General features: G+C 41.0%; 4 protein-coding genes across 7 annotated transcripts in view; 2 read left to right on the top strand and 2 right to left on the bottom strand.

Moving 5' to 3' along the window:
* mkxb (mohawk homeobox b) overlaps window positions 1–6,182 on the top strand; it is a 10,350-nt gene extending 4,168 nt beyond the window's left edge. For all 3 annotated transcript variants that reach the window (XM_035527862.2, XM_035527863.2, XM_081723525.1), the window contains 2 exons: window positions 3,637–3,670; window positions 3,751–6,182. In XM_035527862.2, coding sequence (XP_035383755.1) covers window positions 3,637–3,670; window positions 3,751–3,949 — 233 coding nt within the window. In that variant the 3' untranslated portion in view covers window positions 3,950–6,182. The remainder of the gene's footprint in view (window positions 1–3,636; window positions 3,671–3,750) is intronic.
* Window positions 6,183–6,334: 152 nt separating this feature from the next.
* Window positions 6,335–12,677, bottom strand: rab18b (RAB18B, member RAS oncogene family). The gene is made up of 7 exons (XM_027031565.3): window positions 12,530–12,677; window positions 11,148–11,203; window positions 10,728–10,789; window positions 10,210–10,282; window positions 9,785–9,903; window positions 9,520–9,586; window positions 6,335–8,530 (listed from the first exon to the last, which is right to left on the bottom strand). Exons 1-7 carry the CDS (start codon window positions 12,595–12,597, stop codon window positions 8,355–8,357), a joined length of 621 nt encoding a protein of 206 aa, XP_026887366.2. The 5' UTR covers window positions 12,598–12,677; the 3' UTR covers window positions 6,335–8,354.
* An 860-nt stretch (window positions 12,678–13,537) lies between these two features.
* Window positions 13,538–17,222, top strand: ptchd3b (patched domain containing 3b). The gene is made up of 4 exons (XM_027030057.3): window positions 13,538–14,534; window positions 14,908–15,029; window positions 15,144–15,289; window positions 15,537–17,222. The coding sequence occupies exons 1-4, from the start codon at window positions 13,818–13,820 to the stop codon at window positions 17,051–17,053; spliced, it is 2,502 nt and encodes an 833-aa protein (XP_026885858.2). The 5' UTR covers window positions 13,538–13,817; the 3' UTR covers window positions 17,054–17,222.
* An 87-nt stretch (window positions 17,223–17,309) lies between these two features.
* Window positions 17,310–25,137, bottom strand: yme1l1b (YME1-like 1b). 2 transcript variants are annotated; one of them, XM_081723695.1, is made up of 18 exons: window positions 24,955–25,137; window positions 23,976–24,101; window positions 23,679–23,859; window positions 23,462–23,542; window positions 23,171–23,280; window positions 22,814–22,964; window positions 22,617–22,700; window positions 22,154–22,306; window positions 21,814–21,966; window positions 21,398–21,530; window positions 21,226–21,288; window positions 20,983–21,095; window positions 20,616–20,771; window positions 20,225–20,376; window positions 19,747–19,873; window positions 19,215–19,288; window positions 18,941–19,027; window positions 17,310–18,778 (listed from the first exon to the last, which is right to left on the bottom strand). In XM_081723695.1, exons 1-18 carry the CDS (start codon window positions 24,985–24,987, stop codon window positions 18,635–18,637), a joined length of 2,121 nt encoding a protein of 706 aa, XP_081579821.1. In that variant the 5' UTR covers window positions 24,988–25,137; the 3' UTR covers window positions 17,310–18,634. The 2 variants fall into 2 exon arrangements, with proteins under 2 accessions (XP_081579821.1, XP_026887513.2); XM_027031712.3 differs by having other exon boundaries at window positions 22,154–22,327; window positions 24,955–25,136.
* Window positions 25,138–25,297: the final 160 nt, after the last annotated feature.

The raw sequence follows: 25,297 nt of genomic DNA on the forward strand, positions 1-25,297 counted from the left end.
TGGCTCTCGGTACTCTGCCATCTTTCTCTTTACATTGTTGAGTCAAGGGCACCTTATTAGTTCTCTCTCAACTGATTTTCCCTCTATGTGTTCAAAGATTTGGAGCAGGCGAGTTCTTGCACCAAATGTATTATTTTTTGACAAGCAGACTAAACTACATTATTGAACAGAGAAGTAGTTTGTGTGGTTGTGCCATCTGTAACTCCTTCAGTTTTTGTTCACGGCTAGAAAATACATCGGAACCATGTTTACATGTGCATACACAGAAGCGTACCCATTTTCCAACTGACTGAAAGAATTAACAAAAGTCAAACGACGACTACCTTCAGTGTGATGTGGTAAGAGAGTGAGTTGACTTGGAAGGATGGAAAGTTGTGGTGCTCTAGCTGAACACCTGCTAAAGCCTCAGAACAGGGAATGTTTTTGCTAGTCCAAAGGCGCTGAGTTTGATTCATCATTTGCACAATTTCCACTGCAGCCTTCTCAAGCATTCGGTTTCTCTGTTAGTTTTGTCCCCTGGCCATTATGGAGTGGCTTAGTTTCAGGGCAATTAAGGTATGTTCTCCGTGCGATTCCTTTACGCGCCTGGAACTAGTATTTTAAGCAAGCAGTTATTTCCGATGCTTGCCTTTGAGCCAAACAAGGTAGCCAAGCACAACTTGTTGACATATTACATTCCCTAATGGGACCTAATAGAGGCATTCAGAGCAATGATGTGTGTCCCTTGATTTTATCGTACTTTACACTGCATAAATTAAGGTTTATATTTAAGGTGAGTTACACGGCACAGTCATTAGAATTCTCTAGGGCTAGGCTGGGACTGACTTGATCAGCCATTTGAAAGTAACTTAGCAATTTGTGAACTTAGCCTTGGCAATGACAAAGTACTGTTGAGCATTCAAAGCAGGTGGGTGGAAGGTATCAGGTACGTAGAACGTTAACTGTTTAAGAGAGAAACCTTTTAGTTTAGGAAAAACTGTGAAGCGGAACGTGAAGCTGGTATCTTCTTTATCCATAGGATTCCTTGTCAGAAATTGGCCGAACAGCAGCACATCAATCTGAGAATTTGTGAGATGGCAAATAGAGAGTCCAGGGAAAGTACATACTTTTGGTCACATCATTAACCTCTGTTATAGCAATTTCAAAGCCTTGCTTGAATCCTGAGCTCAGTTTTGCTCTTGAAAATCACCTCGATACCTTGCGGCAAATACCTTTGGTTGATGTGCATGCTTTCTTTCTGTTCTTTAACTGTCCAGCTGTATTACAGAGCTAAACAGCAACAGACATGTTCCAGTACTTTTTCCATATATTGTGGCGACGCCATTGCCAGGACTGTTTCAGTCAAATTGACAGCTCCCCAAATGTAGCTTGTATCTCATGTAGAATCGAGACATGAGAAATAGCACTTAAAGAACACTGGTGTTTGTCAGGCAACAGTAAATCCTATTTAACATGCCAGTTGAGTGGTGCACTGGCAGTCAGGGAAAGCTGATGTGTTCTTCCTCGGTTTGCTCCTAACCTGCCATAGTTTCATCACACAGGAATGCTAATGGAAACATTTTAGTCAAACCAGAGTGGAAATATGGCACATAAGAGTCGTTAAATGAAAGCTCTCGTTTCTGTTTCCGCCAAGGAGTTGCACCACTCCAAAGCATGGGACTGTGCAGCACTCACCTCCATACCCTAGCAGGGCCCAGCCTGTACTGCTTTGTCATCTTTTTTTGGTGTCTGTGCATGCACAAGGTTGTGGAACCTCAGCTTCAGGCGTGAGCCTGTTATTTAGATTTAAAAGGGGGTTTGTAGCTAAATTTAGCATCAGCTCCTAACCTCGCTATTGGAAAGCACCTGCTTTACAGCAACGCTCAGTCGCTCCTGCAGACCATTCTCAGCTGGAGGAGGGGTACTACGTTAGGAACGGCCGTCACGGGTGATGGAGCGGGTGGTGTTCACTCGCCGTTATTGGCCCGCTGTTTCCCCACAGCCCCACTGCACATGTGTTTAACACTGCCCGCTCCAGAGGTGCACGGCGGCAAGCGTACGGTCCCATCGCCTCCCGTTCCCCTCCGATGGAAAATCGCTTTCCAGTCAGTTCTGTCTTGTTAAAAAGCCAAGCTCGATGTTTTCACACCCTTGCTGCCACGGGTATTCCAGTGTGGGTCGTAGTCCATGTCTGGGCCGTAGCCACGTTTGAAGCCGCTCACAGCTGTTGATAGCAGTGAGAATATAGGAAGAGGGAACAGGCCACGTTGAGGGTTGGCGGGATGTGGGGGGGGGTTAGACTTTTAAAGAAAACAGCAAACTTATGATGGCTGAGGTCATTCAGGAGTCAGTCAAAGACAATATGCTGTATGCTCCCTTCAAGCAAAAATGTGGCAGAGTTTGGTTACTGGGTGTGCATGTTTGAATAAGTCAGCACTTCATGTTTGAGATGGAATTCAGTCAGTCAGTAGAGTCAGATAATGTGCTCTGTGTTTTTATGAATGCAGTTTGACTTTGGCAGTTTGGAGCTACTCTGGGTTATGAAACCTTGTATTAAATATCAACAGGAAGTTAAATGTTTGAATTTTGTTGATTAAAATTAAGTAGGTTTTCTTTGCCCTCAGTGGTTCAATCAAGCCAGCATGCCAGAAGAGAAATATTCAGTAGCACATAAGAACTAAGACCAAATGATTTATGAATGCCTTATGGTAGTTTTTGGCTCAGGTGCTGTTTTAAGCAATCTGAGCTGTGGATGTTTTAGGCAACGACTATTGTAAATTGCATTTTGCCTGCGAGAGGCGGCGGTCCAGCTTTCTCTTTCATAGCTCCCCCGAGAGAGACTCCTGTTCACTGGTCTGGCTGCTTTCACCAAAATAATGAGGCTGTTCCACCATTATTGGCTGAACGTAAGAGGATGCACCTTACAAAAGGCTACAACCTCCATCCAAAAAGCTACAACCTCCAACCAAAAGGCCACTATGAAAATGGGTCTGCGGCATAGAATGTTTAAGCTTCAGTCAACTTTTTCATGTTTTAATGCAGAAACAACCACTGGGCTGTTTGTGTGATTGGGAGCGAAGCTATTTCAGGACATTCACCAAGCTTTATATCTAAACTCGTTGTTGGACAGGCACCGAGTGATTAACAGCAGGCGGACTGAAATTAAGATTCGATGGCAGTCATTATTACAGAAGTGGGGATGAGGAAGGCGTTTTAGAGTTCATGCATTCTGTGCTTCTCGTATTGAATGTATGTTTGTTGTACGGGGTTTTTATAGCACAGTACCAGTGCTCACTGGGGAGTCTAGTGGAACAGTGTCGGAGAAAAAAAACCTGCTGTAATAACTTAAATGATGCAAATGAGCTGTGGGGCGGTGGAACAGAGCGTCTGTGTTCCTGACGCAGCGCAGATATGGTTTTTCCATCTACCACCGCACTGGAGAGACATAATTGCATTTATCTTGGCCGGCGCCCGAGCGCGGTCAAACGGCTTACGGAACTTCGTCTAAGCCTCTCTAGGAGGATACCCGCTCGCTCGCTCGCATGCGCACGCGCGCTACGTCAGGATGGGGACGCTTGGTTATCGTAGTTAATCTTAATCCACTGCTGTTTAGTTTGTAACAAAAATACTAAAGGTCGGTTTTTAATTACTTTTTAGAATCCTTGGACTGTTGCACACATCCTTGTGGCAGGTAAGACCTCTCCATACTTTTAAATGTCTGTAATCAAATCCCCGGGTTCTGATGACTAAATATCTCCCCCCGTATTACAGTCACAAAGGCATGCGTAAAGGAGGGTGTCGGGGCCACGACGCCACGTACTGGAAGGAAATCCACGCCGCCATGGCGCTGACTAACCTTGCCCAGAGCAAGCAGAGCATCGCTCCGGGAACCACCAGCTGCATCATCCAGAAATCCTCCCATATAGCAGAGATCAAGACTGTCAAAGTGCCGATGGCGCCCCGTCATTAGTAGCTCGATACATCAGTCAGCTGAATACCTAAGAGAGTGGTTTGAGTGACGGGTTGTCACAAAGTCTTTTGGAGACCGATTGTAGGCATCTAATATTAGTTATGAACTTTTTTTTTTAAGAGGAAAGAAAGCAAGAAAACAGATTACGGCATTTTGTTAAGGGTGTCATTTTCATCCATTGTTTTTACCAGTGTGCCTTTGTATTCAGTGAGGACTAATGACATTACTGTCCTGTGATGACAGGAAAGGACTGACTGTGGCTTTGAAGGGACTTGTAATGTCGCTGATCCTGAAAGCACATTTCAACAAGAAGAAAATCAATTTTATCATGGTGTTATGACCACTTTTAATCAAAATTTGGATTCTGACATTTGCAGAATTACTTTCTTCTCAAAGGCCATTGACTCCATGGTTGAAATGTAATATATTCATATTATACTACTTTTCTAAGTTAAGTTTAATGTTTATTGAGGCAGGATTATTGTCCCATGACTTCAATGCAATTTTTAAAAATGACATGTTTTTCTTTGTTTTGTTCTATATGTATGGCCATAGCAATTTTCTTTAAATGAAAATGTGGCATCGAGTTCTTACATAGTGTATCTAAATGACTGAGTAGTCGCATAGCCTTACGTTGCCCACTGAAAACAGTGGCCAGTTCAAATTTCTCCACCCACTTCTCAACCCCACTGAAGGATTTGCCCTATTACTGTGACTGATCCATCTGGGAGTAATCTGTTTCATGTTTATCACTGGCTGTGACTCTGACCATAGTCACTTGCGATAGAGCTGAGTCCCGACAGTGTTTACTTCTGTCTCTCTCTCAACATGTCTCCGTCCACCCCCAAACACAATCTAATTCCGTGTGTCTTTGTAAAAATGTTATTGGTGTCTATAACAGACCACTGAACTGGAGACTCCCCAGTATACACATACCACATCAGCATGGAAAAGACTAATTATTTCCACCCAGAATTCACCTCTGCATACAGTAGGGTGGAAACTACAGCGGGAGCCATATTTTTGTGGAGGAAAGGTTTCTGTAAAGGTACTTCCAATCTGATAAAGTAATCCCCATAATGAAACAGTTAGTCTCTTTCTTACCTAAGCCATGCTCTGATGTTAACATTTTTGTTCCTAACAAGTATGTGTATTTCAGGTATGTGTGTTGGTAATGATGTTGGATATCATGTGAGTCATCAGATATGACCACAGAGGCCAGTCTGGAACCTGTTACCATAAAAAGAGCAGTTTCTCTCAGGTTGCTGTGGTCTGGATGCTGACTATGACCAGTTGACTATCCCATGACCCTCAATTGGTCATATGATTTATAATTTGTGTCTGTCAAAAGGTCAGAGAAAAGATGAATTTGTTTGATTTCAGTTATCTACTTTTCACCTGGAGCCAATGGATGGAGTACTACACTGTACTTATCAATACAGGAACATTAGTTCATCCAGAAAACAGTGTTCTGTTTTTGCCTGAATAGATGGATGTGATAATCTGAAAAATATCAACACAGTTTAATCTACTTTTCAACATTCTAAAACGAGGCATGTTTTCCCCAAATAGTAGTCAGCCACTTGATATGAGATGAGTCACAGATTTTGAGCTATTGCACTTTCAGGGTTTTCAGGGTCTTTTCTACCCACTGACCATTCCATGCGTTGAATGTTTGCAAACTGAGTGAACTGAAGAATATCCATCCCAGCAGGCGTGTCTACAACTTAATACTGCGAAGTGGGTGAAAAATACAGCTCCGTATAAAATTTCCCTGGAAGCCATAATGGCAGGACACACAGGCAACTATAAACTACTTCCTTTTAAAACTGACAACTATCTCACCAACTGTCTGACGACTCTTGCCATTGCTGAAATATTCCATGAACAGTTAACATTAGACAAACATACTTCACAAAGAACAGCCTTGGCTAGTGGTATTTAATGACAGGCAATTTTTGGTGTTTTCATTCATGACACATACAGTAACACAAAGCCAGAGATCATCTTCTGATGTGATGGGGATGTAGAGGCATGTCATATGTGAGTGCAATAACACGGAAATCACTGGCACATGCACAGCCCCACTCATTTTAGTGTTTATTGCCCCAAGATGTCCATGTTTGGAGTCTGTTCTGTGCTTACTGCAAGGTCATGTTCCTGTCTATCTACAATCTTCTTTGAATGAACTGCTTCACTTGGCAGAAGACAGCAAAAATTGGTCACCTGGAATACATTTTCTCTCTCTAATGTACAGTATTTGTATACAATATTCCTTATAATAGATGTATTACATGTAAGGTATATTGCATATGATTTAAATGATAAAATTTAATATTCTGACAACAGTGCAAAACAAATGGGGGAAAAAGCATCAAGACAAAAGATTATTAATAATTTTATTGCAAAAGAAAAATGGTACCAATGCTCTCAGATACATATTCAATGCCATTTTATCACAGAATGGAATAAAGATTGCAACATTTGGTTCTGAGATCAAGTATGTCAGAGAAGCCAGAATCGGTATCAGCCAAGCAAAACTTCTTCCCAGATCAACATTGCTTCAAACTACTTATTAAAAGAGGCTATATATAGGAGGCTTAAATTTTAATTGCCATAAGATCCTCTCGGTCTGTGTGCAGACTTTACAAGGGGGTTGTTAATTGACGTGGAGCTGGAGCTAATCTTTTTCCTGTCAACAGCATCTCACAAGAGTGCATAACTTATATGGTTAAAATTAGGGTTGGAAGTGTGTTGTCACCATCAACCTGATGTAATGTGATGCAGTACACTGACAGACCCAACACAAGAACTTAGCTTGTGATGATGATAATAAGAACTGTACTGCGCCTTTGATAGATGCCATGGCAAACGATCAGAACTCAATGACTGCATGCATCCAGCTTTCACCAACAGGAAAGTTGTATGATCTTTACCTTCCAGTGTTTGGCTCTGTTGCTGATGTTTCATGCTTCCCTCACATATAGCGCCTTTAAATGTTCCTTTGATTTTTAAGCTGTCTGTAAACTCTTAGAGCTGCAATGCTTCCTTTCATTGATTTTCAGATGCCTCAGATAATGGCTGAATAATACCTCTCTGTGGAAGAACTACATTCTCAAGCTACACCACCAGTTTTCATACCAAACACTGACTTAGACCGTCTTCCCTGCTGACCCAGACTAGTGTCAAGTAAACAAATTGTTACAACTAAATTTATCAACTATGAAACTGTAGAAACAGTGACAGTTACTTTTAACAAGCAGCACTGCTATACAAGCAAGTCCATGTTAAGGCGATGGCATGATTAGGCCTCTGGATAAGAACAGTGGAATGAACACAGAGAGCGAATCAAAACAAGCCATTCACACGCAGGCAAACCTTCTTATATTCGTTTCTGATAAATGGGACCAATAACGCACTTTTGAAGCTTGAGACGTTTAAATAAGCAGGACCACATTGAAGCCAGACTGGATAACTGTTTTATGGGATACACACATGCTAAAATCCTGTATAACTTAGGTCCATGTCATTATGCATTTTTCTAGCAAGGTTTTTTTTTTTTTTTTAGTTTTTTTTTTTTTTTTTTTTTTTTTTTTTTTTAAGGATTAATGACCGTTATTGCACCTTAAACATGTTCTAGTAATTGGACATCTGGATCAATTCAGGTTTGCCAGTACATAATTGTCACAGTTCACAAGAAGAGAACCAGAAAGGTATTTCTCCACATCAGCTTTCTTTCTGAAGGAATATTTCTCCACATTTTATAAAAACAGCAAAACAAAACTGTGCTTATTGCCAAGCTAAAAGTAATCCACACTGGGCAAAGTAATGTTAAAAATAAAGACGACATATTACACAGCATGCAGTGTAACAAAGGGCCTAGATACAGTATATAATAATGAAAACTCCAGGTGGTCTGTTCCCCGTGGGACATTTAACTGCCATTTGTCTCTGGATGGAGTTCAACAGACCAATAGATATCAATTCCCTAATCTACTGCTATGCCCTCCTTTCTTTCCTTGATAATCATGTCAAAAGCATCTCTCTCAATGAGAAAGAAGCAAGCCAACTCTGTCCTCCTGCTAGGGGCACAAATGATGTAGTGACTAATATTTAGAACCACAGCCAGCAGAGTGCTAACAACTCACATTGTACACTGGCAACGGAGGTCTATGATAAATGAGCCGAGTGGCATATAAGAGAAGAACCTGAAGTGTGAGGACAAACACTGACTAACAGAAGGTGAGCGAATGTCAGAAGTCCTTTCCCCACCCGAGTGGCTTGGGGTGGGGGTCGATGGACCTTCTGCTCTTGGGGGGAGCTCTTGCCCGGACGTCTGGAAAACCGCAGCATTTCATCTCCCGAGTCTGTCTTCACTGGAGGGGATGGGGTAGTGGTGGGGGAGTCAGAGAAGGGAGCAGTAACCCCCGCAGGCTCCATGGCCTTGCTGCTGGGGGTCGTCGGAAAGCTGCACGCCGCAGCTTTGGGTGCTGCTCTCCCAGAGCCCGGGCGTCTGCAGGATCTTCTCCACCAGCTCCTCGAAGGCACACTGCACACCATCCCGCGTCTTGGCGCTGGCCTCTGTAAACAGCGATGCAAGTGCAATTTACAGTCCAGGATATGGTGATGATCACCAGACCTTTCCTGTAGCTGTCCTGTTGCTTCCGAGATTTTCATTAGAAGCTGACCACTCCAATCAAACTGAGGTATATCATGGTATGTGTGTGCGCTCTCTCTCTCTCATTTTTTAAATATATATATATATATATATATATATATATATATATATATATATATATATATATATATATATATATATAAATAAAACACACACACACAGTAATGGCCATGTTTAACAAATTACACACAAAGTTTATTATATTGTCTGCATTCCTGTCTCTTCCAAGGGTTTATTATATGGTATATGGTTTAATATGAGGCAGGGGAAAAAAGGTGTAAATCATATTGAACCAGAAAATGTGTTGATCATTACACACCTAATGGAATCCATGTGTCCCATCAGGACAGAAGTTGTTTTTTCTGTGTTTTGACGTCAAGTTACAATATTATGTTTAGGTGGTTTTTCCATGTTTTTATTATTTATTCATTTAAGTTTCTGCTCTCTGAGTTTAAGATATTTGGCAACCGAGATCATAACCATATTTGACAACTGAGCATATACACAACTGTAATTTGTAGGTATAGCACAGTTTAATGAAAACAACCAGTCTGCTTAATATTTTGACCCTATAAAAATGCACAAATCTATAATGATGTTCTGAATCTGTAGCATTTTAAAATGGCACTTTTAACTTTTCATATCAGTCAGGCCCTAATTGGAATGCATTCATCAGCTGAGATGACTCATCAGTGCAAGACATATAAGGATGAAGTGATGCAATACTTCTGACATCAGAGTAGAGGGTAAAAAACATGGTCCTGTTGGCGATGACAACCAAGCAGAGGTCAGCTTATGAGTCAAGTTCAGCAGCTTATGCAACAGAGGCCTGATTAATCAGGTTTATCTTAATTCTACTCATGAGAGTTGGTTCTTTCAGAGAAGCACTTACCAATGAACAGCATGGAGTGTTTCCGTGCAAATTTTAAGCCTTCATTCCTGTCTACCTCACGGTTGTCCTAAAAACAAACAAACCAAACCAATAATGCTGTGCTTGAAATATTTTGATCTAAATACAGCAGGAAACAAAATAAAAAACAAACAAACAAAAAAAACAAACTCAATGTACATAACATATTTTAAAAATAAAAGCATCATATCTCAAATAGGAAGCCATTCATGACAAATGCAAAGATTTGAACTGTTTATAAACAAACCTTATCTATTTTATTTCCGACAAGCATTTTGACAAGGTCGTTGCGTGTGCAGTACGTCTCCAACTCATTGAGCCAGTTCCCAAGCTTTGTGAACGAGTCCCGTTTTGTGACGTCATACACTAAGGCAGACGAGACAGTGCATTAATGCAGCACAGGGCTATAAGCATTTACCATTAATAATGATGGTGAGACAAGAGAACACACAAAGAAACATGCTGACCAAGCACTGCAGCAATTAGAGAAATGTGGCTGGTGATGTTATATGACCGGATTGTCTTTAGGGCCAACAGAACAAGCAGCATTGGAGGATTATGGCAGATAACCACTAAAATCTACATAAAGACATAAACATTACAGCGAGGGAGGACTCTGCCTTCCTCTAAAAGAAAGGGTCCTGATGAAATATGGTTCAGGCTTCCACTCACCTAATATCACACCCTGTGCGCCTCTGTAGTAGCTTGGCGTCAGAGTTCTGAACCTTTCCTGTCCGGCTGTGTCCTAGAAAAAATAAGATAATACTGTCTAAATCTAAAATTAGACGCTGTTTCATAAAGTTATGCTACATTTGTTGAAACAAGCACTACTGGAGAATCACATCATTGTGTTACATCTTTGCCTGATGTATGTTAAAAGCTAACTAGCAAGCAAGTTATGTGCTGAACTGGAGAGGTTAAAGAAGGGTAAACAAAACAACCTCAGTATTGTGGCCCTACAGGATCTGACTTTAAACCTGTCTACTTTAAATAAGAAACATTAAAACTGTGCAACAGTGACACCTTGTGGACTAGATCATTAGTTGCCTTTTGGGGATAATTTTCATGGCTCACAAAAGAAAAAAATCAAATTCTGAGAATCCTGTTACTTTTAGACTATAGCTATTAAAGACATGTACGATAACCACTACCATGTAACCAAACATGGAAGTAAAACACCATGTACTCACCCATATAGCCAGCTTTGCTCTATTGCCATCGACTGCTACAGTTTTCACTTTGAAGTCCACACCTACAAATGAAGAGATTCTGCTGACAGCTTAGTTTGTCCAGCTTACTGGGATCTATGTGCAATGTTGAAGGTTATACTTCCAGCAAAAGGAAGGCTTCACTTTTCTAAGTTTCATGTACACATTCTATTACTCTGCACGACTACCCAAGAGAAGAACAATACTTGAATTTGCCAGCATTCAATTTCAAAGTTTCATGTAGATTTTACTACTTGGCAATATAAGTACTCATTACTATTTTAATTAATTTGCAAGCTGAACAGTAACATATGTTATATAAGTCCATGATGATGTAATGTGTCAAATATGCAGGTATGTCTTTACAACAAGCATAGCCTACTCAATACATTTCAAACTTACCAATGGTTGCAGCTAGTTCTGGATCGAATGTGTCATCCGTGAATCTCAGGAGCAAACTGAAAGAAGAGTTTTGGACAGCTGAATACAATAGTGCCGAAATGTCCTACGAAAACTAACACTGGCGATTTGCAGATATCCCCTTGGGTGCCTACCGTCTTGCAAGGTTTCACGTTTTTTCCTGCGCTAGTACACCTGATGCAACTACAAACACATGAGGAAAATAAGAAATGTGCAGGATACGGAATTCCCAAGATTTTGAGTTGAACTAGAGGGGCACTAAATTAGAGGGGTCTAGCTCGGGACTTAGAACTTAGATTTAGTTACTGGTGTTTAGTTCCAGCCATAAATGTATCATACCTCACCAGTTAATCAAACCATTTATTAACATCCTAAAATTAGAACCGGCTTTGTTGGAATTAAATTTGTCAGGGTAAAAGATCATCAGGACAAAATATTCGTTACCAAATGATAAAAACCAGGCGTGACCAACAACTTTTTCTCGAGCTAGCTAACCAGCCAGCTTGTATAATTTTGGCCCCGTTTAATTTCTTCTGATATTATGAACCGACAAAATAGTGCCTTTTGACATAACTGCCATCATGGAAGCTGATATCATGAAAGTTAAGTTTCATCGGAAAAGTGATTGTCTGATAAAGGAAACTGCCACATAATTTTACAACCAACGTAGGTTAACATATCTTAGCAATTCAAAGTAGACACCTGGCGAGGTTAGATAGCTAGCGTTACATTGTGTTTTAAACGCCACGAATATCTTGCCTTGCTAGCTAGGTTAGCTAACGCTAGCTAGCTATTGAACATTAGGTTAGCAAGTAATGCGGAGAGTTACATTTACATTTGTTCCTATTTAGCAACGTTTGTGAACAGTTATATCCCAAACAGATTTCACATTAGTCATCTAGCTAGTTACCTAGCCAGCTATCCTAGCTAACTAGCTTTTTAACTAACCCTAGCTAGCTAACTTATCTATTAGTACAAATTAAACTATTCTAGCTATGCGCATCAGAATTTTAAGTGTGTTAGCCTTGGCTGGCTGGCCCGTAACAAGTTAATTTAATTGAATGCTCACTCATGAATGATCGAATGTAATCAAGTAGAAAGCCGGACCAAGTTATCTAGCTAGCTAGTAAACTCCAAACCTCCAGTGTTGAATGACAATTAAATGAGCCAGACCTGGTATATCTCCATCACCTACCCATGGGAACCTAGCCAGCTAACAAGAGATAGAGTGCGATGTAAGCCTAGCTGGCTAACATTGACCATCAGGAGCTAACCTCGTTTATCTTACGACTACCACAAGCCATGCGATTAAGAGATCTTAAAACAATGCCGTTAAAGAAAGTAATATATTAAAACCTACTTACCTTGACTTTCCGACACCACTCTCTCCGATTATTAATATTTTTAAAGTTGTTAAGACGTCGTCGTCCATGTTGTCCCTGTTTAAAGTACAGACGGACAGACTTGCCTAGGATGACGTGACACTGAAGGCCGGATAGGAGTGCTATGCTGGCTAAGACGCGACGAGTAAGGTGACGCAACGTGGTGTCATATACCGAGTTAATATTAAAAATAAAATTCAGGTGTATTAAAAAAAATATTCTAAAAAAAGTATCGAATTTATTGATTCTTAAAGCCCAGATGATTCCCAAAACACCCAGTGAATGAATTACATTGAAGGGGGGAGGGGGGGGTGCTAGGCTAAAGGCTAACATACTTTCTCAGACTTATTTTTTAGATTTGTCAAATTATTTTATTTACTGCTGTTATTTTTCTGTCACAATTTGTTGCACCCTAATTGGCCTATACCTTAAGGTAAGATAAACCTTAAGACTTTTCTCATGTTGAAGGCACAAGGAACTCTATTAAATGTTACCCTAAATTGTACTGTAATCTTCTCATGAAAAACCCCATTTGCTGTACATGTCTACTGAGCATGAACATAATTAAGAAATTATCTTGATGAGTATAATTAAGAAATAGCAAGAGCATAATCTTTAGGCCTAATTGTCTTTTTCAAGTATGAGATATATGGTCAATCTAAACATATAACAAATCCCTTCACCTTATCTTGAGGTCTGTGTTAATTCATGTGAACCACAGTTTCTATTAAGAATAAAAAGTGTTCTTTTTGTAGAGATATAGCTTCATTTTTAAAATCTTTTTTTTCTTTATCATGTTGCCAGAGGTTGGTTTTCAGTATTCTGGATCAATCACCTTTTGTTCTGCTACTGAAGTAGATAATTGTAGATAATATGGGCTACAGGACATACCTGACCACTACCGCATTAGAAAATTACAGCTTTTAAGAGAACACTATAGCTTTGGATAAGTATAGGCTACTGTGGTAACAATACCTAATTGTTAAACAGGAGCTTAAAGACAACAAGGTCTAGAAAGACTCTTTGTTATCCTTCTAACAGCTTTCATTAAGACAAATTGAGGCTCGAGAAATTTGGTTGAAAGAGGATATCTGACTGATAGGAGGATGGGTGGTAAGAAGAGAAAAAATAGTCATAGGATATCTGCGGGAAACCGTGATTACCACCATTCAAATGGGCCTTTTGCTATTGGGGTGTAGGCCTACAACGTACTTGTACTGGTCGGAAACTTCAAACCCGATCTTTAGCGCATCAAGTCTTCACAAAAACAATGGTTTGTACTACAGACTGCATTGAAAAACCGATACGGTTTTGTTTAGAAAAAGTTGGTAGGTTTATTGCACTTCATCCGTGGTGGTTCGTCGCCATTCCGCTCTCATTGTCCGCGGCTTTTGGAGGTGGCTTCTATTTTTTGGATGACAGAAAATCCAACGACATCGTGCAACAATTCACGCCAATCGACGGACGCGGAAAGACAGAGAAGCGCTTCTATGAAACCTTTTTCCCGCCCAGTAAAGAAATGTTTTCCAGTCAGCGACTGAACTCCGATGGAGTCTACGCAGCTTTGATATTCACCTGTCAGACAAACATACTCACTGTCGCTGCGATTGACGAAATATTGCGCATGGACCGCAAAGTGAGGCGAATGACCGCTCGGCATGGCGCAGCACAGTTTCTGTACGATGATATTTGTGCTAGAGTAAACAAATCTTGTAATCGCAATTTGCTGCTCCATATCTTGGACTACAATGCGACAAACATCAAGACGGTTAACCTCACGTTCCCTGTCCATCACCACTTCCAACTCGGTCTTATACCCCTAGATAATTTTATTGGGAAGGTGGAGGTTGACAGAAGTGATGTTGTTCAGAGTGCCAAGGCAATGAGACTGTTTTATTATCTACAAGAAGTAAACGGAACGCTAGAAAATGCTTGGTTGACCGAATTTGTTCGTTTGCTGATCAACTCGTCCACTGCTTTCACACAGGTATGCCAAGTCACGTTACCCCAGGGTGGTGTACGTAATCATACGGTGTGCTTTTTAGCCTATGCAGGTGAACCTAAAGTGAATTTAGTTTTATACACAGTGCAGCAAATAAATGAGTAAAATCAGTAACTTTTTGGAATACCTATTGGTATCGCACAGGTGCGGTGATGCATCGACCCATTGCTCAAAAACAACATTATTACTTAATAATAATAATAATAATAATAATATATTATTATTATTATTATTATTATTATTATTATTATTATTATTATTATTATTATTATTATTATCCAGCACTACACATTTAATTAATTACTCAGACAGTATAAAATTGATTATAATTCTATGCTCTTTAATTCTGCTGTTTCAGGTATCCTATTTTACGTCTATGTCACGGCAGCAGGAGTTTGAGAAAAGTACAAAGTCTGTCACACATCTTTTTGCACTCACCTATTTTATTACCATTGTCTTCTCAGTTCTGTCATGTATAAGGTTTGTATCTCACTTTACATACAGAAATAACCTGAAATAATGTAGAGAGGCATCTGTTTTTAGTATGGAAAAATGAAGCTGTTAACGACACCTCATTAAATTTCACTTCTGTAGACTTGACAACGTGCGCAATAAAGTGTGGGTAGCTTCACTCGGCGTGATTTCAGCTGGTCTCGCGGTGCTTTCCAGCTTTGGGCTCCTCTTACTTCTCAATGTCCAGTTTGTAATCACTGTGGCATCGTCTCCATTCCTGATACTCGGTAAGATGCGTCTCCCCTGTGCAACAACGCCAGTCCTTCTACTGAGGCATTGCTTGCATCCCAGAACGTTTTGGACATGGAATTAGGCTTGGACTGTAGAATAAGATGCAACAGTATGTGCGAAGTACCTTGTGGAACTGGACTGTAACTCACGGTTAGCAAGCAATAAATTATCCACTAGGTGGCGCTACAGGAAAAAATACAAAGGGTGCTTTGCATCAGTGACACTGTGTCCTTGTTTTTCCAGGGATTGGCATTGATGATATGTTCATCATGATCTCCTGCTGGCAACAGACCAATGTCCAAGACAGTGTAGCAGACCGCATGGCTCAGACGTACAGGGAAGCAGCCATCTCAATCACAGTCACCACCCTGACTGATGTGTTGGCCTTTTACCTCAGTTACAGCAACCCTTTCCGCTCGGTTCAGTCCTTCTGCTTATATGCTGGCACTGCCATCTTGTTCTGTTACCTCTACAACATCACCTTCTTTGGGGCTTGTTTGGCTCTAAATGGGAAGAGAGAGGAAGGCAACCGACACTGGTTGACGTGCATAGAGGTTCCAGAAGAATGTCCACCAGAAGCTCAAAAAGGCTATGCTGCATGCTGTGTGGGAGGAGCTTACAGCCGTGAAACCAGAACGGAGGAGGAACATCCAATGAACGTGTTCTTCAGGAAGCACTATGGACCATGTCTGACCACAGTCTGGACCAAAGCGTTGGTAACTGTTCTTTACATTGCATATATTTCCCTCAGCATCTATGGATGCACTAGAATCAAAGAAGGTATTGAACTCAAGAATCTGGCAGTTGATCAGTCTTACATAGTCAAATACTATGAAGATGAAAATATGTACTTTTCTGATTTTGGCCCAAATGTCATGTTGGCTGTGAACGGTTCATTTCAGTATTGGGAGGAAGCTGAACGAGCTCAACTTGAATCTTGCTTTGCGGACTTTATAGGTCTTCCTTTCGTCAGTAATTTGTCTACCTCTTGGCTTCACTCCTTTGAGCAGTATGCAAAAGAAAACAGCATCAGCATCGGCTCAGAAGTCGCATTTAAGGAACACCTGCATCCTTTTCTACAACATCATCCAATGCTCAGACAGGACATTAGCATCACCAATGGTTCCATACATGCTTCTCGTGTGTTTCTTCAGACAGTCAGAGTTTTACATAAGGAGAAAACAATGCTGGAATTAATGAGAAAAGCAGCACATCACTGCCGCTTTCCTCTAGTAGTCTACCATCCAGCATTCATATACTATGACCAGTATACTGTGATTGCAGACAACACCATTCAGACTGTTAGCATTGCTACTGTGGTAATGCTGCTCCTCTCCCTGGCACTCATCCCCAATCCTGTGTGTGCCTTGTGGGTCACATTCGCCATCACTTCCATCATCGTGGGGGTGGCAGGCTTCATGGCGTTGCTAGGCATCAACTTGGATTCCATCTCAGCCATCAACCTGGTCATTAGTATTGGGTTCTCCGTGGACTTCTCTGCACACGTCTCCTACATGTTCGCATCTAGCAGTAAGGCCAGTGGTGAGGAGAAGGTCGTGGAGGTACTGTCACATCTAGGCTATCCCATACTGCAGGGAGCGCTGTCCACCATGCTGGGGGTGGTAGCACTCTCTGCATCTGCAAGTTACATCTTCAGAACCTTTTTCACAATCATGTTTCTGGTTATTTCATTTGGGCTACTTCATGGCATTGCTTTTATCCCAGTATTTTTAACCTTTTCTGGATTTTTTCAGAAGTGACGAGTTCTCATGTTTTTGTAACTAATGACATGTCGTCTTTTTCCCTTTTTTTTTTTTATTTTTGTAGCTCTAACCTTTTATGTACTGAATTTTAAAATAGATCCCTTTGTAAACAGTAAAATTGAGTTATCAATTGAAGCATGCCTTCCTTAAATATAATATGCCAACAGGAAGATTACGTAAATAAAAATCACTTTACGAATCCCAGATTGACGTTGCCTGTGAAATCAGTCTAATAAAAGTAATAAAAACATGGTCAGGTTTCTAAGCATAGCTTATTTCACTTTTATTAATTTCAGGAAATCAACTCACCAGGAATAAGCAAGATTCAAACTAAAAATCAAATAAACCACAGGCTTATTCATCTATACATTTATATACAATGATAAAATGTTCCCACATAATTTTATTGGTATGTACACAACTCAGCTTGGGTAAAGGAAGACGTATATAGTGGTGCAGTCAACTCAAAGATAAGCCTGCATAAATAAATTATACCAGTATAAGATACATATAGATCAAACCAAACTTCTTAGATTTAAGAAGAACGTGTTTTAACTAATGCAACAATAGATAACATGAAATGACAACCAAACCTTTCGTGAGGTCGTGCGATGATGCATGGCTTATCAATCTTTAATCTCATTCTATAATGAAGCATAAAATAAATATTTTTGTTGGATTTATTTCCCTTCGTACTTGTTTTACAACCACTGCACTAGTCCAGAATCCTAGAAAGGGTGCTTAATTTCAGATTCAAGCTTTAACTCAGCCTGCTTGATTAAGCATGTCCCTCAGACCAAAGGCACAGTTATGCATTCCACTTTAAACACCACCAATTTCTTACTCTTCTAGTTTGTAATTAATAAAACCCAGTTAATTCAGTATATGGTCGTATAGGGTCGACTGCTTTATGTACATCCCCATGGAATTCTGAGGAAGTGATTGATATTCTTTGGATCTGGACAACAATTGAAAAAGTGACAGACAGTTCTGAAGCAGCATTTCTTTCCCAAACAAAGAAGTAAAACATTGCACGTCCTAAACATACAACTGTGTTGCACTCGCCCCAGTGGCTGCGGACATTCCTTAGTTCTTCGGTTAAATATTTTTTTATTTCCTTGCACCATGAGAAACTTCTACTCGCCACACCTAGGACAACTCAGAGAGCTGTGAGCCAGACGGAGCAGGAAGTGCTCGCACACTAATTGTGCACTACAGTCCAACTCATGGCTGCTTCAGGTTTGCAATTTGTGATCAAAATTTCCTTCCTTTACATATACCACTTCTCCACTATACTTGGTAAACGGTCGTATACGTATAGCACGGATGAGAACTGATTACTTGGAAAAGCCCAAAATTGGCCCAAACAGAGGGAGTAGTGTAGAGATTAAATTTAAAAATAAAGTTGAGTGCTCCTCAGTCAGTTACACGCACTGTAAAACACTCGGGGACTGGCTCAGAACACACAGGAAGAGGTTTGCAAGCACACTTTTGGGAATTTAAACTCAAGATGTCGTATTGCATATGTACATTCAGAAACACACGACTCCTCTTTCCCGCCCATCCTGCACTGCACTCTCATCTGCTCGCCAACGTCTTCCCTTCCAGGACCATCTGGATCTCTTTGGCGTCCAGCGTCTCGTACCTGAGCAAAGCCTCTGCCAGGCTCTTGTGCTCTTTGGCACGAGACTTCAGGAGGGTTTTAGCCCGCTCATAGGAATCCTGAGGGTTAGAAGCGGCACAGAAGTGCAATCTAGCTTTCGGTTTTTCTTCAAGTGAATCAAATGTCAAGTCAAATATGAGGAATTTATTCTACAATAAAAAAAAGTAATGAAAGTAGTTAAAATTAATAGTTAAGTTCTAAGAGTTGAAAGCCAAACTTACTCTCAAAAGTGTCCTGACTTCCTGTTCAATGACAGCTTGTGTCTCTGGGCTTTGCTTGGTGAGATCAGTGTATGTCATGACACCTAGCTGGACAACGTAAAAGAAACACCCACAGTTCAGTACTCTGAAAATGCATAAAATCTCTCATTCCATGTCCATAATTATGTATTAGAGTAACTGACGCTTCAGTGTTAGTTCTGCAAAACTCTAATACTATTGATCACCCTTTCTGATTTTAACCACCACCTGAAAGGATTCAACCAACACAACAAACCTTTTCACTCATGCCGAACCTAGTCACCATCATTTTTGCTATTTTAGTAGCACTGTCAAAGTCACTTGATGCACCTATCAGAATAAACCAAAAATGAATTACATACAAACATGAAGATAAAACTCAGAACAGCAACTAAAAGCCTTTCCTTGTAACCTAACAATTCCACGTCATTAAGCACTCACACTTAAACACTTTAAATATAATTTACTACAAGTAGGAAAGAGTTCTAGCATTTCAAGCATGGAGAAATAAATATGCACTTAAAAAAAGAAAAGGAATGGATTCTTCTTTTAAAAAATGTTTTTACTTTAATTTCCCACCCCATCTAGGAAATAAGCCTGATAGTATTCTTAACACTACCGTAGCTATTGTCACATGAGAATGTATATTTTATAGAGCCTGCAAAGCACTTGTCACTCTAGACACAGGCATCTGCCAAAGGCTGGAAATAAAGAGATGGACACTATTTACAGGCTCACACGAGGTGACAAAGACCCCTTTTGTTGAGGTAGTCACAGGGTGGACTCACCTGTGGTGATGTTCTCGTGGCCAAAGATGAGCTCCTCCGCCACTCGGCCGCCCATGCTGACGTCCATCTGTGCCAGCAGTTGAGACCGCGTCTCACTCCAGCGGTCGTTCTCTGGCAGCATGGACACCTGGATAGAGCGGGGACAGCTAAGGACACAGTTCCCGCAATCTAACCAGCTACAAACTGGCATGGGGCTTTCTACGCAGGATGTAAACTGATCCAACGTCACACCAGTTTCATTTCCTGGAGAGCCGTCACCCTGGAGTTTAGCTCCAAACCTAATCTGACATTAATCTATTATGATGATCTAAGTAACAAATGTGCCAACAATATCTACATTAGGAGCAGGCTGTTGGAACAGAATGCTGCAGGGTGGTAGAGCTACAGGACTAAAACTGGGCCATGTCCAGTATGTGAAATGCGAAAACCTGAAAAGCCATATAAAAAACAAATAAAATGTACAGTGAAAGTCACTCACATGCCCCAGAGTAGGGCCTCTCGGCATAATGGTGGCCTTGTTGATGGGCATGGCGTCTTTAGTGTAGTACGCAATGATGGCATGACCCGACTCATGATATGCCGTGATCATTTTGTTTTTATTGTCTATCTCAGCACTTCGGCGCTCAGGGCCTGTGTGGGACAGAAAGGAAAAGAAAAGATGGGGAAACAGAAATGTGGAAAGATTAAGGCCAGAAAGCATCTATTCTAGGGGCACACATTTCCAGTCCAGGAGGGTTGTCTTAAGAGTCACTGATAGTTGGTTGATAACCATGCCGTCTAGTAACAACAATGAGAAGAAATCGGGTGTGTTAGCGTGATTGGGTCAAATGGGGATGAGGGCACTGCTTCCTCTGAAGAGAGGTTCTCACCCATCAGGATCTTGTCCTTGGCGAACTCAAGCTCCTTCATGGTCACCAAGTCCTTGCCATCCACAGCTGCTTTTAGGGCAGCCTGGTTTACCAGGTTCTCCAGCTCAGCACCGGAGAAGCCCACCGTCCCTCTTGCAATGATCTCTGCCTGCACGTCTGCAGATAGCGGTTTGAAAGTCAGTAATTAGAGCAAGGGGAATTATGTACTTATGTAATTGCTGGCTAAGAAAAATGTGGCAATTTTGGTTAAATATCATCACAAATGCATTTTAGGATAAAAGTCGATAATAGACCTTGGTCCCTTAATACTCATACAATTATTTCTTTATTACAGCATGTCACATTAACTAAACTATGTACCATTTACCTGGGTCTACTTTGATTTTTTTGAGGTACCACTTGAGGATCTCTGTACGTCCCTTTACATCTGGTCTGGGGACTGTGACCTGCATGTCAAAGCGTCCTGGCCGGATCAGTGCACTGGAGGACAAGGGAGCGAATGTCGTCATACATAATTTTCTGTCAGCAGTAAACAAGTGAGGGCCTTAAAGCCATGTGGAGTCAAGACAGAACTACAAGCGGCTGCCCAATATGAATTGAAGAGACATACTTATCCAAGGCTTCAGGGAAGTTAGTAGCGCCGATAATGATGACACCCTCGTTTGGTTTAAACCTACAGAAGTTGCCCAAAACACACTTGATCAAACACGGGTCAATGATGTAGTATTACTATACAGTGCAGAAATAAGTCCAGTGTAAATGGTATGTGTTTCAAAGCTCACCCATCCATCTCAGCCAGCAGCTGATTGATGGTCTGTCTGGAATAGGGGTGCATGGGAGACTCAATTCTCTTCCCGCCTACGCTGTCCAGCTCATCGATGAAGATCACACAAGGCGCGTTGGCTTTGGCCTCCCCTAGTGAAAGAATGGAACACTATCATAAAGAATTACATGAGCAGATAACATTTTTAAAGCTAAATCCATGAGAAAAGAAGTCTCTCATTTGAAGAATTAATAAGTATTATTTAAGTATTATACAAGTATTATTTAAGTTGAGCCTTATGTTGCATGGACTATCTGATAGCAATTTCCTATGGCTATAAACGAACTGTGTTTTGAAGAAAGGGATAGTTGAATTTAGAGCAGCAGACAGAGATGGCAAAATGTCTTCCGCCCTCAGTAGCTCTGAGAAACATACGGAAAAGGTTCCTGATACGGCTGGCGCCAACGCCGACAAACATCTCATCGAACTCTGATCCAGAGGCGTAGTAGAAAGGCACGTCAGCCTCCCCGGCCACAGCCCGGGCCAGCAGCGTTTTTCCCGTGCCTGGGGGCCCGACAAGCAGTATCCCTGCGGAGAAACTAGTCTTTAGAAAGCTGGTACAAAACCTTCGTGACATGATGCAAGATTACCAAGATTGAGTGATGTGCTCAGGAGCGTCAGACAGCTTCTGCTCAAAGGAGCAGCCGAATGACAGTTTGCAGTTAAGGCTGTAATGTCTGGATTGGCATTCTGGAATTCAAGTATGCTGGCTTGCCTTTGGGAAGCTTCCCGCCTAGGGCGGTGAACTTCTGGGGGTTCCTTAGAAACTCCACCACTTCCTGCAGCTCATTCTTGGCCTCCTCCACACCTTTGACATGCTCGAAAGTGACGTTTTTCATCTGCACTGGGTCCACTGCTGAGTCCAGGCCTGATGTAGTTCGGAATCGCACTGTCCGGAATGGTTAGATTACACATCAAACACCAAAGGCACTTGGCACACACGAACACACGTGCACGCACACGCACATGCACACGCACACACCACTTGCTGATATCCTCATGGGGATTAGCGTCAAACTGGGATACGGAAGAAAATCGGGAAGTAACTACAAGTATACTGGCAGTCCAGTATACTAATTCATCTGTCTTCCATTACCAAATAGAAACAGTGTGGGCATGAGAAAGAAGCAAGGAAAATCAAATATATAGATAGTGAGTGCCAGAACAGTAGCCTTTACCCGATAGAAATGGCGTTTTGGACAGTCCATATAATCCCACCAACAATAAGACCAGCAAGATCAGACGAGTCCTCCTCAACGATTCTAAACATATATAATAAACTTAACATAAAAATAACAATAGCTTTCATTCTATGCGCATAGACATGCAAACACCCCCACCCCTCTGCGAAGTTTCACTAATAATATAATTTTACCTTGTGTTCTCTGGGTAAGAGCCTGAGCTTTCAAGAAGCCCTCTGCAAAACCAGTTTTAAAGGCATCCTGATGGCCTTCAGGAATGTTCCTGTTTTTCAGAAGCTTGTCTAAAGTCTCTGCATCTTGCCCCTTGTCTCGTGTGAGAAAGCCCTATCAAAACAAATGAAACATTAGAAACAGAGCTTTGTAATAGAAATAACATTTCTATGTTTACTGATGAAAATGCACCTAAAATCAAAACCCTAAATAAAATATTACATTATTCCATGTTGAAATAAATGTATGTGACTTATTAAAAACATGATCTTAAACAGGAAGTCAATTACGAGCAAGGCCTATTTGGCAACAGGTTATACCTTCATAAAAGATGGAGTGAATGTGCCCGTGTCCACTGCACGTTCGAATCCACTCTGGAGACGCCTCGTTTTGGACTTCAGTGTCTTAAATCCCCGACTTTGAATCCATACTGAAAAACAACGCACAAAACTTTGTAAAAAATAAATAAATAAATAATGTCCATATTATCTCTCTGACAAGAAACCAACAATACTTTCACAATGTATGGAAAGACACTCAATGATTTATTCAAATGATGGATTTTATTGATTCATTAAAAGAGGGTACTAGACCAGTATAGTGAGTTTTACCTGGCCAGAACCTTAGATCTGTACACACAGTCTGTCTGCAAAAAACTGGTGAAACGCCACACATCTTTGTAGATGAGAAACCTGCGGATTAGAGAAAGGCAAACTTTCCATCACATATAGCATATTAGGACAATCTGACCCACACAGGAGACTGTGGACTTTTACAAGAAGAACAAACACTATTATGTTCCACATCTGGCTCATGCATCTACCTCACCATATTTATTGTGAAAGAAGGAGTCCATCGAAAGATAAGAGGTCTTCCAACGGTTTGATTCTTCTTGTGGAGACGGTGAGGACACCTTTTCAGTCACAAAGGGCAACAGCCTATCCACAAGTGCATCCAGCTGCCCCACTCCCAGTTCTGTCAATCCCAGATCTCTTAGGTTCCATGAAGGCTGCACAACAATACGTCACTATTCAATAAAGGTACTTTAAAGTCGTCCATGAGAGCAACTGACATGCCACATTTATGATGATGTATTCTCTGTATTGAGGTACTGTCATTTATTACCTCTGTGATGTGTACATCTTGCTCTGGGGTATTCTCTCTGTGTGGGGGCTTGACTGAGCTGCTGCAGACTACTGAACTCTTCAAAGAGTGCAGGGCACTGATGAGGTGACTTAGTGGAACTGTTACCTGAGAAAGGACAGAACAATAACCATTACTAATTAGTCGAACTTTGGTCTTTACATCTCAGTTGCATTTTTTGTTCTGGTTTGCAGTTAACTAGGTTAGTTAGTAGCAAGGAACTCCAATGAGAAGTCAGACTTAATAGTTTTATAGATCAACTACAAAACCTGCCAGAAAATAGAAGAGTACATTAAGGTTAGCTAGAGAAGAGTGCACACCCGCATCTGTCATCACGTTAGTCGATAATCCTGGCTTTAAGAGAGCAAATAATGCTTTGAAAACTAGTCCGTTAATCGGTGTGCAGTGCATGGAGGCCCACAAATCGGTGAGTGAGCTAGCTAACCTTCTGGCTAGCTAAAAAGCTCAGTCAATGGCACAAACCAGCAAACAAACCAGCAAACAAACCAGCAAACAAACCAGCAAACAAACCAGCAAACAAACCAGCAAACAAACCAGCAAACAAACCTAGCGTTAGCTAGCTAGGACATCTACAATAACAAGAACACCAGCTCGCGTTTATTACAGACATTGGGTAGCTAGTTACCTTAGCTAACGTAGCGGTTAGCTACTTTAAATAGCTAGCCATTAGCTAACCAGATATAGGTAGGCAAACGTGAAAGGTTTCAGGCATACTATATTTGGCTAGGCATGTAAGCTAGCTAGATAAGTAATAAGTGCTCGTGCTTCAAGGTGCTTTAAGCTGCTTCACAAACCACATGTCCTGCTATGAGACCTTTAGCTTTAGCTAACGCCAGACACATAAGGTAGCATTAGCCTTAGGTCGCTCAATGGTAAACGTTACGAAAACAACTGGCTAAAGTTATATCCTCCAGTGTAAGTGAATTTAGGCGGACGTTACCTGTGGCTGTACGGTGGACGAGAGGGAAAACATTTCCGATTAAGCTATAAACAAATTCTGTACCACACATACAAATGCTAGCTATGTTAACTGAAATAAAACGTCCTCCACCAGCGTCGTCCCGCTAATCGAACTAGCTAGCTTAGCTAGTTTTCCCCACAAGAAGCTCAGAAGTGTCGCTTCCGCTCACGTTTCAAGCCTAAGATGCCCTCTAGTGACTGATTTTAATGAAATAGCTGACGATGATACAGATGACACGTTTTATAAACGCAATTGTGAACTATATACGTATTAAAGATTTTTTTAAAACAAAAATTATTAGTTGCATGCTCGCATTCAAAAA

The sequence above is a fragment of the Electrophorus electricus genome, chromosome 11 (assembly GCF_041902795.1).
Source record: "Electrophorus electricus isolate QZ-2024a chromosome 11, ASM4190279v1, whole genome shotgun sequence".
NCBI classification, from domain to species: domain Eukaryota; kingdom Metazoa; phylum Chordata; class Actinopteri; order Gymnotiformes; family Gymnotidae; genus Electrophorus; species Electrophorus electricus.